Source organism: Urocampus carinirostris, chromosome 12 (genome assembly GCF_059441175.1).
Source record: "Urocampus carinirostris isolate Australia breed hairy pipefish chromosome 12, RoL_Ucar_1.0, whole genome shotgun sequence".
Classification (NCBI taxonomy): Eukaryota; Metazoa; Chordata; class Actinopteri; order Syngnathiformes; family Syngnathidae; genus Urocampus; species Urocampus carinirostris.
Window position 1 is genome coordinate 30,683,294 of NC_142360.1, and position 21,214 is coordinate 30,704,507.

General features: G+C 39.5%; 1 protein-coding gene across 2 annotated transcripts; it reads right to left on the bottom strand.

Annotated features, from left to right (window-relative positions):
• Window positions 1-2,153: 2,153 nt before the first annotated feature.
• On the bottom strand, window positions 2,154-21,109 carry amotl2a (angiomotin like 2a). 2 transcript variants are annotated; one of them, XM_088349322.1, is made up of 11 exons: window positions 20,948-21,109; window positions 16,405-17,021; window positions 15,142-15,262; window positions 13,771-13,915; window positions 13,605-13,697; window positions 8,981-9,276; window positions 6,665-6,849; window positions 6,488-6,589; window positions 5,007-5,167; window positions 4,596-4,712; window positions 2,154-3,390 (listed from the first exon to the last, which is right to left on the bottom strand). In XM_088349322.1, the coding sequence occupies exons 2-11, from the start codon at window positions 16,977-16,979 to the stop codon at window positions 3,299-3,301; spliced, it is 1,887 nt and encodes a 628-aa protein (XP_088205448.1). In that variant the 5' UTR covers window positions 16,980-17,021; window positions 20,948-21,109; the 3' UTR covers window positions 2,154-3,298. The 2 variants fall into 2 exon arrangements, with proteins under 2 accessions (XP_088205448.1, XP_088205446.1); XM_088349320.1 differs by having other exon boundaries at window positions 6,488-6,849.
• Between the last annotated feature and the right edge of the window lie 105 nt (window positions 21,110-21,214).

A 21,214-nucleotide genomic window follows, 5' to 3' on the forward strand; every position in this document is an offset into this window, starting at 1 on the left:
TCTAAACAGTCATTTGATAAGATTTTATTCTGACAACGTTTGCGGCTTCAAATAAATGAATATGAATGCAGAGCTTTATTATTTATGGATTCCAATTTTATTTCAAATTGTATCTTCCTTTTGTATCTATTTTGCATTTTTTTTTTTTTAATAATTTTTATTTTTTTCCTTTACGTATATGTATTTATTTTTAACTTTTTAATTTCAATTTATAATTTTCTTTTCTTTTCTTTTTTTTTGGATCTATTTTTATTGTACTGGTATTTCTTTCTTTCTGACTATCCATCTATTTATCCGTTGTTCTGTCTGTCTGTCTGACTATCGTTTGGAAATTTTGTTCCTCCATAGTCTTACAGATCAGCATCATGTGACCCTCGACAAGTCTTAAAAGTCTTTCACGCTGAAAATTGAACTTCTTTTGATTTGTTTGTCTTTTTGTCAGTTCTGAGCCAATCCAGACATCATTAATGACATCAAATGAGCCTCTGACCCATAACTTTTGCATGAAAGTGAAAGTTTTCCATTTTAATGTTAGGACCCCAGGCCAATTCCATCACTTGGAAGTAACAGATCCACCTAGATTCAGGATGCCGGGTCATGGCAATCCAAGCAGGAATCCAGATGTATGTGTGCGTGTGTTTGAGGATGGAATGACTCAAAGCAATAATTCCTGGGAAAGAACGTCCCATCACTCACAAGCTCGGAACATTCCTTTTAGTTCATCGTTCAGAGAGGGAGGGCGATGCATTCAGGAATTAATGAGAAATGTTAAGTATGCGAGTCAGAAACGGGCCCTATAAACGGGGGTGGCGGGGGCAACAGTAAATCTGCACGACACCTGCCCCATATGTGAAAAAGATTCCCCCCGGTTTAGTCAACAAGTAAAGACAGTGGCAGCGGGAGAATGCGCGGTATCTGCGGAATGCCATCAGCGTCTTAACGGGTGGGGGAATGAGGAAGGCATAAATATTGACATTAAAAGTCGACGCTTGCTGAGGAATTTCTTTTTTTTTTCCTTCATCCTGGCACAGCCCAACATGCCAAAATGGAAGATGGCTGATAAGACATTGAAAGGTGGATATTTTCAGGGTTTGTTTACAGGAAACTGGTTTTCGCTACGCTGATAAAATATTCTTTGCGGTTTTGACTTGATTTTGAAGTCTAAATAGTTTAAAACAAGCCTCAACCCGCTATCACATCCAGCAACTTTCAAGGTTGTAACCATGACCCTGTTTCAACTTCATTCACTGCTATAGACGGCTACAAACGTCAAAGATTATATTGGACTGGCTTCAAAAATTACGTAAACATCAAAATTCTACATAATTAAATTGCTTCAATGGACCTTAACATTTTTTACCCAAAACTCAATCTAAAACGATAAAAATCCCCCCAAAAAACATTGAATTCCTAAACCATTTATTTTGCGCTATAGAACTTCAAACCAGAGGCTTTTTTGCTGTTATTCTTGAACCCTCAACCCGATATTAATATCCCCAAATTTCCGAATGTAAACATTAAATTCCTAAACCCTTCAATTGCTTCATCTAACTTCAGACAAAAGCCTTTTTGCTGTCTTTCTTGAACACGAAACACAATCTAAACACTTATTAATCACAAATGTAAACATTAAATTATTAAACCATTTAATCGCTCTATCTAACTTCCAAACAATGCTTTTTTTGTTGTCATTCTTAATCCTTATGTCCAATCCGAACGCCCAAAAAATCACAAATGTAAACATTTAGTACTTTATTTAACGTCGACTTAAATGTTTTTTCCTGTTGGTCTCAAACTTTAAACGCAATCCAAACCCCTAAAAATACCAAATGTAAGCATTAATCTCTGTATTTCATCTAACATCAACCAAAATTGTGTTTTACTTGTCATTCCTGGGCCCTAAACCTTTTGTTAAACCCCTAAAATAACAAACGTAAACCTTTAATTCCTAAAGGATTTAATTGTTTCATGTAACTTTAACTAAGATGCTTTTTTTGCTGTAAATCTTAAACCCTAAACCCAATGTAAACCCCTCAAAATCACTGTATATTAGCTTCCTAAAACATTTAACTACATTATATTTTTTTGTGTAATTCTTGAAACCTTAACCCAATACAAGCCCTTAGAAATAAATAATATAAAGAATGGAGCCATTTGTGGGACATATATTAATATTTTTAATTTCTCCATGTTTGAAATGAAAAGCAACACATAATTTACTTTTAAAAAAGTTTGCTGCAATATCCAAAAGATATGAGAACTTTTCGTCCAAAAAAACAAATCTGAGTACATCTTTGGCACCAGAAAACAACACAATCACAATGGTATGACAAGATAAAAAACATATATTAACTTCACATCCATGTAAACATGTTCTGAGTGAGCCAAGGGAACATATTTGTCAATTGGTCACACTGCATTGACCAGCAAATGCATCAATTCATTTTGTGTCTGTATGGAATAGCATGAAGCGGAACAAACTGACAAATGTCAAAAATTATGCGCGGATAATCCCCACTGATGGTGACGGTTCAAAACTGGATTAGCGTACCCGGTCGGTATTCCCCCCATTCCAGAATGGGCATTCCAGTTGAATACAAAAACACATTCCTGGCAAAATTGCAGTTTGTCTGATGGTGGAAACTGAAGTCTATCTAAAGCAGGGAATGCGCAACATTTTAATGAGGGCTAAGGGACTTTGCATTCTCCACTTTAGATAGACGCTTTTTTTCACACTCTCTCAGGAATGTGAGAAGATTAGCTTCCATTGAGGGGTAAGGCAAGGCCAGGGGGAATTTGCGCTACAAGACTGCAAATATTAGCTCCGGAGCTGAAAGGCCTGACCCGTGTCAAGCCGAATTTAGCCCCAGTCGCTAATGACTTTGAAAACTACCCCATGTATTTAAAAAACATCTATATCCCAAGTCAAACTGGAAAATATCATATCCGACCAATGCTTAAACTAAGAACTAACCCCATCCCTTAAGCCTAAACTCAATTCTAATCATTCTTAAAACATTGAAAATTCTGAAATAACGATATAGCATTTTTTGTGTCGTCACCGCTGATCAAATACGACTTTCTGAATCTTCAGCGAAGGTTTAAAAACGGTGCATCCCCAAAGATAAATAGAGTTAAATATATGTCATCCCGTCACACAGAACAAACATTAAATATTTTTTTAAATTAAAAAGACAAAAACATAGCATAAAGGGCGACTAGACTATACAAAAGAGCAGCGATGGCACGTATAAAACAATAATAATAAATAGTATACAACAACATGTTTGGACATAGATCAAATAAGGATTTCCACCATCTCTGAGTCGGTCAAGTTGTTGACGTCCTCCAAGGACGGCGTTCCGCCTGGCTCGGCCCTCTCTGAAGTATCTGCACAATGATAAACACTTTAGTTAGCTAATGCTGATGATACGGTCCTACATAACCATAAGTTATTACCCAGAACTACACTAAAACCGTAATCCTGGAAATCTCATTTGAGAAAGAGTCATAACATTTCGTAGAATAGATCTTGGACGTATGGGTTACATGAAAGTTAGAAAAACCTTAATAACAAATAATGATCATTTTTCCACACATTCAATGCCATTGACAGATAAAGACGTCAATGATAGATTTTAGAAGGCTCGTCTTTGGTCTCAAAATGTGTCCTTTCTATTTTTTTTTGCAATGGCTCTCCCAAATTTTTTTGCAAGCATGTATAGTCTTCTTTGCCTCTATTTCGTGTTCAAAACACGTTTTCGTACAGCGCCAAAGATGGATGCAATATTGTTTCAAAGTAAAACCTAGCAGGCACTAAGAATTAACTATAGATCGTTAGATCAAGTTGTTGGGGACAACCGCATGAACTGAGGGGTCCACAGTATGGCCCGTAGCCCATTTGCAGGCCGTATGCTTTTTTCGTGTGCCCTGCAATATATCCTAAAAATTATACTCTTTAAAAATGATTCATACATTGTCATGGTTGCTTAAAATAGGCAACAATGCAAAGTAATTATTTAGATTTTTGAAAGTAGCATTTTAGAATAGTACTAACTTTCTAGAGGGCTAGTTGGGTTACTGTTTGAAAAACAAAACAAAAACTAGAAAAAAAATCACAGCATTTGGTGCGGTTGGATAATTCTGGTTCGAGAGTGGCCCTTGTATCTTTCAATTCATACAGTATGCGGCTTTCAGAATAATTCGTTTTTGAAACCTCTTTGCTAGAACCTTGACGTCCAAACCTGCGTAAATTTTATTGGAAATGTCAAGCTTTACCCCAAATAGTCCAAAATCCAAACTCTTAAAGTTGCTAAAATAGCTAAATCTAACCTTGAAACATTTCTCCAAACCAAGGGTGTAGGTTTGGTCTTGGCATTGGTAGGAACATAGAGCATTTTTTTAAGTGATCACAAAATTTTGGTCGGGACAAAACAATGATTTCTCGATATTGTAAGGGACACGTCTCCTCAGTCCATGCCAAAACTACTCCCTTTCTTCAAACTAACCATTGAAGAATAGACCATTATCTACCCGGCTCACATTTAAATAAAGTGTTAAGTAAGAACTAAACTAACTTAAGAATGGACACCCACCAGAGGGAACTAGCCCAAAGTTCCTGGATAGCTGGGGTTCAGGTTGGTCACATTGGGTGCTAGAGTCTCGACGCAAGACTACGGCGCCACCAGTCTGGTCATCTGAGAGGCTCTTTCCTGCAGATGCGGACAAAGAAAGAATGGGCTTGATTACCCTCGCTTACATCCACAAATACACGGTCGTGTCTTCCAAAGGCTATTCTGGACCGGGGCTATTCTTGAGGCGGGCGATGACACGCATTCCAACTCAAAAACGCCTTGTCTATTTGAAGGTGCGTGAGGGACAGATGCCGTCTCGTTTTTTGTTCACGACGCAAAATATTCAGTCTGTCTGGTGACCAGTTGTCGCCTCGATACATCGTTATGTTTGTCGCGGTGCTGCATAGACAAAAGCGTTCATGGATGTCTCACCTTTAGTCTCTGTACTGCCGGTCGTTGTTGCGATGGACGGGACGGACCTGGAGTGCCGAAAACCTTGTTTCTCCAGCTTGCATTGCTCCCACCTGGAGCGTTGCTGGAGGACTTTAATCGTGGCGTCTTTCTCCAGGAGTTGTGCATGGAGGGCTCGGATCCTAGACCGACACAAATTGTGTTGACTTTTTGTACTTATGAGTGATTTTTTTTACAAACATAAAGGCCATTCTGTCTCTTTGTCACAGAAAGATCAATTAAGAGGAACATTAAACATTAATTATTTTCTATCAAGAAAAAAATCTCAACACTTGTTTTTTGGAAGGTGCATTTTCTTGGAAATTTTCGGGGAACTTGTCAACGTGCAAACAGCCTCCGATCTGATCCATAGTAAAAAGTACCCTAAATCAAAACCTTATTGACCCGAGATTTTTGGGTGTCCTAGGAATGTTTAGCCCTGAGATCTTGGGGACAGTTCTTAACATTAAACTACATTAGGATGGATCAGACTGATTGTATTGTATATTTTCCCGCTCTAGTTCACATGATTAAGAACGACGGACAAGATGTATCCATGTACCATTGTATTCGTGGGCGGAGCTAGTCCGTTCTTGAGGTGCTCAACAACCCCTAAATTCAACCCTAGCACTCCCAAAACTTATAGTATTTTCAAAACCCTCTTTTCTTTGATAAAGGACAGAATCGGCCTAAATATGATGAAAAACGCAAGAAAAATAAAATATATATATCAAAGATGTAAACAATACAGCCTCTGAAATACCCCACTACTTACTTGAAAGTAATCCAATGAAAAAAATGTATATTTTCAAAGTTAAGGGTGGGAAAAATATATACCGGTATCCACTATTGTCCGCTGCAACAACAAAGAGATTTAACTCAGCTTCACCCCACTTCCCGTCAGATCGTGTTTGCTCCGCCCCTTCTTTTTGATCCGCTCGTAGAAAACATATCACAATAAGTCTCTAAAATAAATACATTACAAAAATATACAGTTGCAAATACATATTATACATGGTTACACATATTTACAAAGAAAGACGGTACACCGAGAGAGATTTCAAAGCTTTAATAATAATACCGGTACATAATTATCAGAATACATCTTAAATATCATTCTGCATGGCATGTTTTTAACTTCAGCCACTGTTCATTTTTTGGGCGAGCCGTGCTAGGAATCAAATGGACGAAACCATTTCAGGCAGTGGAGTTTTTTCGACGCTGCGTTGTTTACATTTTTGTTTTGTTTTAGTTTTTGGTCTTGTGCTTTTCATCATATTTAGGCCTATCCTGTCTTTTCTTGAGGAAATGAGAATTTTAAAAATGCTATAATTTTTGGGGGTGCTGGGGTTGAATTTGGTGGTGCTTGAGCACCCCCAAACACAGGCTAGTTCCGCCCATGTTCTGAACTGTACCTAAAACTGTTTTGCATAACCCTAATTTTTGATGACGCAATTGTTTACCTGTTCTCCATCTCCTGATGCCTGTGATTGGCCAGAAGCAGGTCCTCGTTAAAACTGTTGTTGGGTGAATGTCGAGGTGAGTTATTGATGATGGTGGCATCCCTGCAGAGAATCAACAACAGCTCAACGTTGCTCAGTCGTAACTCGAGATGCTTCTTCGTTTTGGTGGTGGTATACCTCTGAGCGGCAGCTGTTGCAGCGGCGTCCATTGCAAACTGTCTCATGGTGCTCTCCTCGAGGTACTTCTGCTCCCATTTGGTGATGTCCGCTTCTAAGGCCAAGATTCGCTCTTCGCGCTCCCTCAATTGTTGTTGTGACAGGGAGGAGCTCAACTCAGAAGCCAGAAGACCTGAGGACTGGTTCTGAAGACAGATAAGGGTTCAGGGTTTAATTGCTTCCATCAGGACTGATCTGTACTTATTTGCGGCCTTGCAGCCATGTAAGGCGCTAACCTGCTTATTGGGGGTATTAGGGGTTCAGTGTCTTACCCAAGGACACTTCGACATTGATCATGAAAAGACAAATGCTTGAATTTAGGCTTAAACCTTCCAATGACAGACTTATTAGAGCTGGAAGGTACAACAATCCCAATTTAAAGACTTTGAAGTTATTTTATTTTTTGCTTTGATTATCCAAATACAAGGTAATAAAATCAAAAACAACAACTTAACAATACAATTGAAAAACACAAAGAAAAAGCCATGGCCTAACTTGGTCCCTCCCACTTCACTTTCTAATCACTTTTCACAATAATATATTTGGATTAAGGTTAAAGTATTTGCTTCTGACTACCCCTTTTAGAACATATAATGTAATATTATTTTGTTGTTGAGTTATTGTTTTTTTCTGTTTTTATTTGTATGTTCGAATAAAGTTTTTATTCATTATATAAGGTTGTGAGTAGCCCACTTTCAACAATTTTGTGTCCAGAAACCTTTACAAAAAATACTACACTTCAATTATTGTTGTTGTATTTTGTTGTTTTTAATAAATGAAAAAGTAAGTAAACCATTCATGACTGCCAGTAAATAAAAATAAAAAAAATCATTATATTGCAGGAAGCACGGCAGCGCAGTGGTTAGCGCATGTGCGGCACGGTTCATGTCTTGGGAACCTCCTGCGTGGGTTCAAATCCAGCTCTAGACTTCCTGTGCGGAGTTTGTATGTTCTCCCCGTGCTTGCGTGGGTTTCCTCCCACATTCCAAAAACATGCATTTCAGGTGAATTGGTCGGTCCAAATTGTCCCTAGGTGTAAATGAGCGAGTGGGTTTTCTGTCCCTGTGTGCCCTGCGATTGGCTGGCAACCAGTTCAGGGTGTCCCCTGCCCACTGCCCGATGATGCCTGGGATGGGCTCCAGCACCCCCGCGACCCTACTGAGGATAAGCGGTGTAGCTAATGAGATGAGATGAGATTATGTTGCAGGAAAGTTTGCAACTCATCATCTTTTTTTTTGCTATATTGTATTCTCGATTTTTCTAATCAGACTTTTTAAACTGAAGTGAATTAGAACTGTATTTATTGTCATTTAATGACGATTCAAAAAGAAAATTAAGATAAAAATGTTAGGTTAAATAGACAAAAATATTTGTAAGAAAAAATATAGTAAAATGCAAAACATTTAAAATAATGACAATGCTAATATTAAAAATGAGCAAATTTGTTTGCCAAAAAACAAGATTTCTTTGTCAAATCTTATTTCATCATGTACCCCCCTCATTTTTTAAACAAGATTTTATTAGGAATACTAGCATATTTGAGTAAGAAAAAATGTAAAGTAAAACAAAAATACTATTTAAAATGAGAAGGATTATCTGCAGACAAAACAAACAATGCATGTTTTTCACTAGATCCTCCCCCTCCTCAATTTCTTCATCGTTGTATTGACTATGTAGTTTACAAATTAACAACCTATAATAATAAAACTAACAATTTTCAAACAAAATGTGCTCAATGTCAAGATTTTTATGAAAATATCTTGTTGTAAAAGGGCAGCACGGCGGCGCAGTGGTTAGCGCGTGTGCAGCACAGTTCTAAGGTCTTGGGAACCTCCTGTGTGGGTACAAATGCAGCTATCGGACTTCCTGTGCGGAGTTTGTATGTTCTCCCCGTGCTTGCGTGGGTTTCCTCCGGGCACTCCGGTTTCCTCCCACATTCCAAAGACATGCATTTCAGGTGGATTGGCCGGTCCAAATTGTCCCTAGGTGTGAATGAGCGAGCGAGTTGTCTGTCCCTGTGTGCCCTGCGATTGGCTGGCAACCAGTTCAGGGTGTCCCCTGCCCACTGCCCGATGATTGCTGGGATGGGCTCCAGCACCCCCGCGACCCTACTGAGGATAAGCGGTGCAGCTAATGAGATGAGAGATGAGATCTTGTTGTAAAATATCACAAAGTACCGCTGCCAAATTGCTACATTTAGAATGCTTTCGCCTGTTTTTTTCAGTATTTATTTATCGACATCCTTAGTTTAGCGTAACAAAAGAGACGATCCCTCACCTGTTGCAGCCGCATGCATTTGAGTTCCTGCTCGAGGCGAGTGCGCAATCGCATCTCCAGCTCTTCTCTCTTCTCGCAAGCCACCTGCAGCTGGCCCAGCGAACTCTGCAGGCGCTCTACTTTTTCCATGTAGGCTCGTTTCCTGCGCAGTTCTTCTTCCAGTTGGCGGTTGCGGGCGTGCGCTGAGAGTAGCGCCTTCTCCAGGAGCTCGCGCCCACGTTGGCTCTCCTCCGCCGAAACCCGAAGGTTCTGGACCGACCTCTCCAGACGCTCTCGCTCTCGCTGCTGCTCTTCATCTAGAATTGCGTTTACATTGAGTTAGAGCAATGGCTTCGCAAATATTGAAGCTGCGTTAAGGGGGGCAAAGATAGGAATTGTTTTTAACACACTGTGCTAGAATTAAGTGAAATTGGGTCCCAACCAATGTTCCCTCTAAACTGCGCGCGTGCACAATTGTGCACTGCCCGCACATTCTCAGCGCACAAGAAAATCTATCCAGCGCAATGTTCCCTCTAAGCTGCGTGTGTGCGCAATTGCGTACTACACAGAGCTTTTCTTCGCACAAAAAATCTAGCCAGCTCACAAAAATCAGGGCTTGAAATTGCTAATTAAGAAGCGAATTAAGTCAAAGTTACAGTGCATGAAGGTAAAAATACAAGGGTTCCCCTGACGTTGTGTTCTAAATGTGATATTTTGAAGTCAAGGTCGAAGTAGAACGAAGTTGAGTAAAATCAGTAGAGTTTTTCTAGAACTGGCTTTTTCGGCTCGGCCCACTAAACGGAACCGGGAAGCTCTTTCGGGTCATAAACGGCTCTTGCTTTTGCTTCTTTCATCCCGATATGACCAAAAATTATGTAAAATTATGCACAAAATGACTTAAAGGAAGGGGGAATAGAACAAAAAAGAAAAAAATACCAAAATGAAAAAGTAGGGAAAAGTTCAGAAAAAAGACAAAAGGAAGAGAAAATAGAAGGGAAAATTCAGAAAAAAAGCCAGAAAAAAAGAAAAGAAAGAAACAAAGGAAAAAAAGTAAATACAGAACAAAAAGAAAAAAGTAACATCTAGGAAAAAATAAAAACAATGAGATTTTTTAAAGGAATTAAAAAAAGAAAAAAAACTGGGAAAAAGAAGAAAAAGTTTGTGTTGCATTCAAATAATTTCCAATTATTCCAAGTCAATCTTGTTGCCAACATTGTACTTCCACTAAAAAATATGATTAAATACAGTTGTGCATCGTTCAACCGACAAAAATGTTAGTATTATGCGACAAAGCAGACCTGGGCACTCCGGTCCTGGAGGGCCGTATGTTCTGCATGATTTTTGAGGTTTCTCTGATACAATACAGGTGATTCCAATCACCAGTATCGTTAACGAGCACTTGCTAGCTTGCTAACGAGGTTATAATTTGTATCACCTGAGTTAAAGAAGAGCAAACTTCAAAATCTGGCAGGACGTATGGCCCTCCAGGACCGGAGTGTCCAGGTCTGCGACAAAGGATACCAGGGAAAAAAAGAAATGGAAATCTTATGAAAGAATTGTTGTAAAAACAAATGTTTGTAGGCCGTACAACCTTTGCAATAATACATTAGTCAATTCACTCAACAGTGAAAAAAATGTTTGCATTGCCGGAAACTCAGCAAAATGTAACAAGTTTTGGACATGTTTGATAATGACTTAGTTGCCACACTTGGGATTGCTGTTGCTCACTGTTGTTTCAAGCGTTACTCACTGACTTTGTGTGAACACTCAGACCCGGGGAAAATTAGAGGGAACATTGGTCCCAACTCCTCTGGGGTGTGGTAGCGCTCTCATTGGCAAAGTGTGCGCTCGTGGTGAAGAAGATTTGTTTACATTGAGCATTAGCGCTCTGCACATGAGTAAAGTGTTGATATGAAGTGAAACAGACCCTCAGGTTAAACTACAAAAACATGATTTCTTATTAAAGCACTGAGTTAGAGGCTCAGGACTGAAACCACATTTTGAGAATCAGTAGAGGTCGTGTTTTTTAAGTAAGCTTTCAAGTCTGGGTTTCGTATAATATATATGAGTGTGATTGCCCTGCAACTGGCTGGCAACCAGTTCAGGGTGTCCCCTGCCCACTGCCCGAAGCACCCCCGCGACCCTACTGAGGATGAGCGGTGCAGATAATGGATGGATATATGAGTGTATCAGCGACATGCAGTGAGGTTTGTGCCTGGTAAGGCAGATTTACAAATAAATGAACCTACATTGTAGTCATCAATTGAATGGCAGAGCAAGAGATAAATACCTAAACTGTAGAATAGGAAAAAAGCATCAACAGATTTACCTTTGGTTTACCTCCATTTGTATAAATTTATTTTGTGGACATTGGGCACCTGCTGAGGAGTTTGCTTAGGATGCCAGTTTGTTATTTTGACTATTATTGTGCACTGTTGCTTGTTGTTTTAACTTTTATGAGCTGTTTACATCATTTTCACTGTTGGCCAATCATGTGGCTGTTCTTTGATTCCCACAACCTCTCGGGAAGAGATTTTGTAAGAAAGGAAAGGCTTTTATAACAGGCCTGAATTTCTTATTTGAGGTTTGAGCTCTCTCCTGTTGCAAGTTAGAAATCTATTGGTACCTTTTATCATTTTTTTAGTGTCTAAGTTTAAAATTATGCCAAAATCTCCATTGTCGGCTTGACTTGCTGTTTGCTTTCGAATTCTATTACGAATTCTATTGTTGGGGGCTCAGAGGTGCGCCAAATCAGAAGTCTCACTATCGCACTCTGCCATAAAGCATTACATTTGTGTGCCTTACTCTGCTTCTGCTGATGCTCAGCACACTAGTTGTATTCATAATTTTCACAATGTAATGTGAAAATTCCGCGATTTTAAAAAGGAATATTCGATAGTTCCAAAGTTAAGTGAGAATAAACGTAAACACTGAATAGATATAAGATGTAGATTTTTAATTGTGTATTTTGAGGATGTGCCTGTCAAGGTTTTGGATGTTAATCTCTCAGAATTTTTTATTATGTAATTAACATGTTTTTATGTTCCTAAATACAAAAACAATCTTTCTCACACACACACACACACACACACACACACACACACACACACACACACACACACACACATAAAACAACGTTTCAATAATCAGTCTAATTATATCTCTTGTACGTTTATCAATCTTATATTCGTTTTTTGTGAAGTGCTCTTTCCCTTCTCTTCAACCATCATGGAGGACGTGAGTAATTCTGCTCTTGGGATCACGGTTAGTGTTTAACAATATATATGTATTTTATTTGAGTAAATATAGCCACGAAATAGTCTTAATAATGACTAACTTTAACAGTGCCCCACCCGCCTCCCTGACTGCAGCTCACTCATAAGTATATATAAAATAGAAATCACATATTCCTCTCCAGTGACATCGCCCCCTGTTGTCCTGGGATTCCCGCTGCAGCCTTTTTCACTTATTTTCGACTCCTGAAGTCAACAGAAAGTGATGTGTCACTTGGAAAGGCGCTTGATTACACAAGCACCCCCCTGTGACTGCATGCCTGCCAGGGGAATGCAGACTTCCTCTGATCCACTTACACGCACGCACACAAACCTACACAAGGCATAGCTTTGTACTGCCAAAAGCTGTGGAATGCCTCCACGCAACGGCGAGTAAACAAGGAGCTGAAAATATAAGAGCCAGAGCGCCAGAGAGACGCTGAGGTGAACGCCCTACTATTGTCCAAATTTCGTGTCCGTCCCACAAAGGCGCACGGCCTCGGTCTGGTGTGTGTCGCCCGAGGGCAATCAAAGGACACGAATCCCACAAATTTCTGTGATGGGGTTGTTACAGTTGCAAGTAAGTGTTAGGGTTTTAAATTTGAGTCGCACTCAGAGGCCAGATTTGAATTTAGGATTTAAAAGTAGCACTTAAAGACTTTCAAATGATGTTTCATGTTATGGTTACATTAAATCGTGTTAAAGTCTTGATTTGAGTTATAAACATGGCTCAGATTTTGAAGGTACGGTTTTGTGGAGAACCAATACTGCCATACGTAGAAATACAGGTATAACACCTACAAATATATGCCACATAAATGAATCCTGAAATACCTAAACATATGAATGAAAAATATGAATACGAATAAAATTACTAAGTTTTGTGCAGGCTTGGGGAGCAACAGAATACATGGAACGGCAAAAATGATGTTGGGAAGCTGTTTGGATTTATTTTCATTTTGTTTCTTTCGCATTTTATGTTAGTTTTGCCGGAGATCAAAGAGATCAAAGCCAGGAGAGAAAGCTTACCACGTGTTGTGAGTCATCATTTTATTCATATTTAGTTTCTTTTGTCTTTTATTAGCATATTTGGTATTGGAGTCATCCAAAAGTCATTGAAAGTAATCAAGTTAAAGTAACCCTACCCAACGCTGGTTACACAGTACCTGACCCAGCAAGTTTAGTGTAGAATGAGGTGTACCTGCCATCAAGCCACCCATAAATAAACACAAATAAGAAACCAAAAAGTTATGGTTTCAAAGTTGGCTTCCGAGGATCAAGTGAGGTTTTACATTTGTGTTAAAATGTTGTCATAGGGTTTGAGAAAGATACCAGGCTCTCAATTTCGACCTCTCTTCTCTCAATGTACTCACTTTGTTCGATTAGCTTGAGGAAGACGTTTTGCTTGTGTTCCGAGCATTCTGCTTCCTTGTCCGCTCTCTGCTTGGCGGCTGCGCACACTTGCTCTGCAAGACGACACCCATTATTGTAAGGGTTTTGAGTCCCGGTCACAAGTTAGGATCGCGAATTGCGCCGTACCTTTGAGATCTCGGTTGAAGTCGTGCATCCTTTTGATCTGGGCTTCAAGCTTGTTCCTCATGGCCTTTTCTAACGCCTCGCGTTTGGCCGAACCCGTCAACATAGCCTCGTACATCGCCGAGATCCTGGCGATCTCGCTCTCCAGCTGTGGGAAAGCGCAGCCAAATATCAAAAAGAGTCAAAGGATGGAAGGGGTGAAGATGGGAATGGAAGCAGATAATGATAGAGTCAAAGAATACTGTCAGTTAGAGGTGAGAAAAATTATATTTAATGGGACGCTGTATTATTTCACCATTATGTCATTGTATAAGTACAGTAATGAGTGCAACAAAGCACAAAGAACAATACAAATTACTGACACTGAAAGTGAAAAAACTGGACCCTTTTACTTCTCATTTACTTACTTATTGCCTTGTCAGACTTTTCTGACACGCAAGAATAAGGTTTTTGGGTCTTTGGGTACCCGTAGCAGTACAGAAAATGGATGGATGGGTAAGAAAACAAGAACAAATAAACAAATGAAAATAATACAACAAAAAGAAAGGGAATCATTGAAAAGTTGGATGGATGACAGAAAGGGTAAGGGAAAAGACATAATGGGACAGTTTGTATTACTTAGCACCTTCTAGTGGTGAAAAAACGTCATTCCCCCCCCCAAAAAAGTCAATATTGATACCATATAAGTGGTCCCCAGGCAAGGGATCTGTAAACGTGCATTTCATTTCAAAAATAAATAATTGTACGTCGAGTAATTATCATTCATTTCATTTTCGCCCGTAGTGATCTGACAATTGTCTTGCTGCTACGGGTACGCTCCCCCGCCCAAAATTAATAAAATAGAAAAGGCTGGGCAAAAAAAAAAACAAGAAGGAAAAAAGGGGACATTTGGTCAGTTTGAGTTTCTGTAGTTAGTATTCTTCCTTGTGCTTTTGAGAACTCGTTTTCTCTCCAACCTTTTTCAAGCTGAGAGCTACGTTATGTTTCTAATTAGCGCAAGGCCACCCAGTTTGAAATGCATTTTTAAAATAACAACTTCTCATGTCATTACTATGTTGTTACTATGTTATTAACAGGTTAATTTCTAGAGGTAAGGGTAAATAGACTCAGTCAAACACAAAAATCTTTTTTTACCAGGAAATCACAATGACCCGGCACCGGTAAGCTATTTTCAGAACAGGTCTACGAGCACCTCAGCTGTTCTAAGGAGGAACTCTGTTCTAAGGAGGACTCACGTTAGAAACCCCTGCTTTACACAATACAGCGAAATTTAGTTGTTGAATACTACACTGTCCCTTTAAGTCCAATCAATCGTGAATTTGTTATGGAGGGGAAAAAAAGTAAACAATAATTTTCAGATTTCCTATGATTTACCTTGCACAGGCGAGCGGCCTTCTCTGCGTAGCTGTCAATTTCCCGCCTCAGTCTCCAGTTCTCCTGCATCAGGGCGTCGCTCTCGTACCCTGACCCTGTCCCAGGTGGAATACTCTCGTTCCTGGAAGTCAGTAGGAAATGAATGCATCGGGTGCCATTGAGGGCTACGGATGTCAAATTTAAATAAGTTGGTAGCAATGTTCCCTCTAAGCTGCGCGCGTGCGCAATCGCGCACTGCCCGCACATTCTCAGCGCACGAGAAAATCTAGCCAGCGCACAAAAATCAGGGCTCGAAATTGCTAATTAAGAAGCGAATTAGGTCAAAGTTACAGTGCATGAAGGTAAAAATACACGGGTTCCCCTGACGCTGTTTTCTAAATGCGGTATTTTGAAGTCAATCTCGAAGTCGAACGAAGTTGAGTAAAGTCAGTAGTTTTTCGAGAACTCTTTTGGGTCCCAAACGGCTCTCCTGGTTGTTTTTGCTTCTTTAATCCCTACACGACCAAATATTATGTAATATTGTGCAAAAAAATGACTTAAAGGAAGGGGGGAAATAGAACAAAAAAGAAAAAAATACCAAAATGAAAAAGTAGTGAAAAGCTGAGAAAAAAATAAACAAAAGGAAGAGAAAAAAGAAGGAAAAATTCAGAAAAAGACAGAAAAGAAAGAAACAAAGTGAAAAAAGTAAATAGAGAACAAAAAGAAAAAAAATTAACAGCTAGGAAAAAATAAACACAATGAGATTTTTTTAAAGGAATTAAAAAAAAATCAGGGAAAAAAGTTTGTGTTGCATTCAAATAATTTCCAATTATACCAAGTCAATCTTGTTGCCAACATTGTATTTTCCACTAAAAAATGTGATTAAATACAGTTCTGTATCGTGCAACCGACTAAATAAGCCCCCAAAAAGGTAAGTATTATGCGACAAAGATACCAGGAAAAAAAAAAGAAATGAAAATCTTGTGAAAGAATTGTTGTAAAAACAAACTACGTTTGTAGGCCGTACAACCTTTGCAATAGCACATGAGTCAATTCATTCAAAAGTGAAAAATAATTTTGCATTGTCGGAAACTTCACAAAATGTAACGTGATGTCAAGTTTTGGACATGTTTGATAATGACTCAGTTGCCACGCATGGGATTGCCGTTGCTCACTGTTGTTTCAAGCGTTGCTCACCGACTTTATGTGAACGCTCAGATCCGTGGTAAATTAGAGGGAACATTGGTTAATAGTGAAGGAGTTCAGGGATGTGAGCAACTGTACCTGTGCTGAGAATAGACAGACATAGCAGTAGTAGGTTCTTGGAAGACCTGGGGCAGGTACCCGGGCGGAGGCCCTCGCGGAGGGGCGTCGTATAATTGCGGGTAACTGTGCGAGGCGCTTATGGACGGAATATTACAGGGTGGTCCGCTCCCTTCGAGGGAGATCCGCATGAGGCGCTCGCTTAGGGAGCGTGCATGTTCCCGCTTGGCATCCAAGCGCACGTCCACATCAGTGTCCGGCTCCACTTTCATGTACTGCAAGTGCAATCTAGCCTCCTCGTATGTGGGAAGCTCCTCGCCGTGGTATGGAATCCTCAAGGGGCTTTCTGGATGGACGCACTTTCCCTGGTATTCCTGGCCTTGGGGGTCCTGGCGGGTGGACACCAGCAGGTACTGGCACTCGTCTTGGCCGGGGTTTTCCTCGGATGAACGGGGAATCCCGCATCCGGCGGTGCCGCGAAGGGCCTGCTTTTGGATGGCGAGCAGGGAACTGGTGTCCGTTAGGTTGCCAAAGCGAAGCTGCTCCTGGATGAGGCGGTGCAAAACCGTCCCGGGGCCGGCCTCGGCGGTTCGCATGTCTGGGAAGGCGGATCGGGAACAGTAGGGATCACAAGGAATCTGAGAGGGGAGAACACACATGTCATACAAATAACCCTTTAATCTTTTGTGCATGCGGTGATTACCTTAGACCAGGGGTCTCAAACTCGCGGACCGAGGGCCAATTGCGGCCCCCCAGGATGATAGTTTCTTAACTTTCATTTTTTTCTTGTCTGTCTTTCATTTTTTTTCTTTTTCTCCGTTTTCCTTTTTTTACTTTCTTTCCCCCTGCTTTTCTCTGTATCCCCGTTTTGTTTTGGGGCCCTTTTTCTTATTTCTTCCTTCCTATTTTTTATTCCTTAAAAAAATATTTTTCCATTCTTTTTCACTTTCGTTTAGAAAGGCCGGGTAACAATGGGAAGACAAAAGGTGCTTTTCGTTCACTTTCAGTCCCCGTAGTTTGTCGTCTTGGATTGATTTTTGGTTGCACTACACATGACAGCAACATCTCATCTCATTAGCTGCACCGCTTATCCTCAGTAGGGTCGCGGGGGGTGCTGGAGCCCATCCCAGCAATCATCGGGCAGTGGGCAGGGGACACCCTGAACTGGTTGCCAGCTAATCGCAGGGCACACGGGGACAGACAACTCACTCGCTCATTCGCACCTAGGGACAATTTGGACCGGCCAATTCACCTGAAATGCATGTTTTTGGAATGTGAGAGGAAACCGGAGTGCCAGGAGGAAACCCACGCAAGCACGGGGAGAACATACAAACTACGCACAGGAAGTCTGGAGCTGGATTTGAACCCACGCTGGAGGTTCCCAAGACATGAACTGCGGCGCACATGCGCTACCCACTGCGCCGCCGTGCTGCCCTGACAGCACCATATAGTGGACAAATATAAAACACTGCCCCTTTAAGAACAGCGGAATGTTTTTTATCTGTATTGTGCTTATGGAAAACTGTGAGAGATATACAAGATATAAACTCTCTGTTGGCAGAATTATTCAGATAAAAACACCTATTGAAGTTTTAACCTCCCTCGCGAATGGAGCCAGCACGGCCGAGCGGCCATCTTCCCAGGTTCCCCGGGCGTGCTGACAACAATCGGTCAGTAGGCGTGGTTTATTGATTCCACACATAAACAGGAAATGAAGTCACACATAAGCGCGACTTCACAATAAAATGAAATAAAATTGAGAAACGTATTTACAAATAATGGAATTAGACTGTTCGTTGAAACGTGACTATGTGTATGTGTGTGATGATTGTTTTTAGATTAGGAATATAAAAACAGGTTCATTTCATAGCATGGAAGTCGGAGAAATACACAACCAAAAACAGTCAACTTTACAAAAACCCTATTTGGCCCAACCTAGCTTCCGCGGCCGGTGTAGTGCCTAATTTTGACTTTCCTGCAAAATCCTTCCCCCCCCTTGCGTGAACGCGCATTCTGCTGCGCTTCTGACAATAGCGTACGTATTTTATATAATATGCTTATTAAAACAATAAAGCGGGCTCATTAAAATAATCAAGCGATCGTAGTCTATATAATGCGTTTATTAAAACAATAAAGCGCGATTGTATTCTCCAAAATGCGTTTGTTAACGCGGATGCAAAAGTCACCAACCCCGGAGACGAAACAATGTACGCTATGATATCCACAATCACAACTAATTGTACACAAATATCCTTAATTTGATGTACTTTAATAGCCATGTAATGTATTTTAATTAGCTCGTTTTGTTGTTTTAATAAGCTTATTATATAGAATACGATCGATCGCTATTGTCAGAAGTGCAGCAGAATGCGTGTTCACGCGAGGGGGGAGGATTTTGCAGGGGAGTCGAAATATGGCACTACACCGGCCCCCAACCCAATTGAGTTAGAGACCCTTGCCTTAGACTGAACTTGTCATGAATAGACCCACAAACAAGTCTTAACTATATTCAGAAAGACTGCAATATTTTTAACACGAGTGGGACAAGGTTGGTTTCTAGCAGCATCGTGATGCTGTCTGAGGAATTTAGCCGCTTGAATTTTGTTTCTCTGACATAGCGGCGGGCATACGATGGCCCACTTTTTAATCCAGCCCTCCAAACAAAAATGGTTTCAATACTATGAAAATATTTATGATGATAAAATAAAGTACTACTTGTGGAAATAGGCGATGCAAATGTTCTTTTTAAGGAACTAACTGTTTTGTCACTGCTCACTAAAAGCTCTTTCAGCTCCCTAACGGCTTTTCATATTTTGTTGTTTTTGCTTTGCTCGATATATTACCCAAAAAAAAAACAGTTAGCAAAAATTGACTTAGTAATACATTTAAAAATGTACTATGCTGGTAAATAATAATAGCAAGTTTTTTTTCACTTAAACTAATCTGACTTTAAACTTTTAATACTAAGACACTTTAAAATCAAGCAACACGGAATCCATGAAAAACACCTGACACAACAAAGAGTAAATGAACACTTTTTAGTTTTCAGTGCAACAACAAATAACTGAGTATAAACATTTAATTTGTTCCATAAAAAAGGTTATCTTGAAACTCAGAAACACAGGAAAAATAAATAGAATATTTACAGATCTACATAAATACATTATAAAATGCGCTTTTATTTTTTTTTTATATAATCAACAAATTTAAAGTCATTAACATAGAATTAAAAGAAATGCACATTGATTAACCAATTGCATGCAGCTTCAAGAGAAAAAAAGCACCGGCTCTTCAATGTTGAGGAGCCGGCTCTCGTCAATCACCTCAAAGAGTTGGCTCATAAAGCCGTTACGTTCGCAAAAGACACATCATTAATACAAATTTGCTGTTGAATTGGTCTCATTCTTGTCTCCAGTGTTCTTTTGTATGCCCCCTACTCTCCAAAATACATAAATTTATATATATTCATGAAGCATTTGAGTATCATGTAATTTCAAAGAGCTTACTACATTTTGTGTTTTATTTTTTTTAATTTTTTTTCATTTAATTCATCAAGATATTGCTCAAAAAGAAAACCTGAGTTCGCCATGTTGTTTTTGAGTGTTTTAAGTGCATATGATCCAGTTTAGTGCTTAAAAAGGGTCATGAGATATTGATTGAATTATCTTTCCATACCAGTATCATTAAATTGTCTGTTTACAAAAAATTAAAGAATTAAAGTTTGCTCACCCTTTCTCTGACATTACATCAGCCCAGCTCCAAATCCAGTCAACAAAACGCTGACCAAAGAGAATTAATGTACAAAATATATTTATTTTTAGTAGCTATTTCTATAAATTTAAGAGTTTAAAATAGCAAATAAATCAGTTATGCTCCCCCCCACCCCAAAAGCACACATTTTTGATACAAAGTCATTTTTTTAACTTGAAAGTTTGCAACAATCACCACAAATTGAATTTGTGGTGTGTTATCTAAAATATACAGTAAATGAATTTTAAAAAGGTGGAAAAATAAGACATATTAGATAGATAGATAGATACTTCATTCATCCCCGTAGGGAAATTCACACTTCTAGCAGTATCCTTCTGTTGAAAATAAAACAATAATGAAGTAACAGTAATATAATACAAAAATACCCAATGTAACGTGTTGATATAGAGTACATTATATTTACTGTACATGTAAGAGTGCAAAGGCCAAGTTTAATATTTTCCTTAAAAAATAAATGGCTCTTTCTTTGTTGTATTGTGTTTATTTCACTTTAGTATGGCACTGACTGTGATACTGAAACCTTATATAATGTGTATCATATGCTATATGCATCTTTTTTTAGGGGAAATTGAATTATTCAAGACAAATTGGGAAAAAAAGAAAAATATATTGATGAGAGCAAAATGCTTGTAATCAGAGTTTTTTTTTCTAAAAGAAGATTTTATTACAACCTTTCTAACCTGACTTTTTGCATGGTATCCACGCATGACCCATGTGGCTTCACGTTCAAATCTGCTCCATACATGTGTTTGTCAATCGTTGAAAAACGATCATAAAACGTGAAAAAACTCACCAAATTGAAGTCTCATCACACAAATAAGATGACTTGAAAATCCAGGTTTTCCCCCAAAATTTCCAGAAAAGCTCCCGGGGCGTGCAAATCCAGTCCACGCGTGTGTTGGAGTGAGCAGGCTGTAGTGAGTTTGTGGCTCATAAAGGCTCAGAGTCTGATTGTTGTGAGGGTGGAATGAGAGGAATGCTGAGGCTTGACGTCCCCCGGGGATCAAACGCACTGGGAGGAGAGGAAAGGGAAGGGAAAGGGGCGGAGGCTCAAGATGCT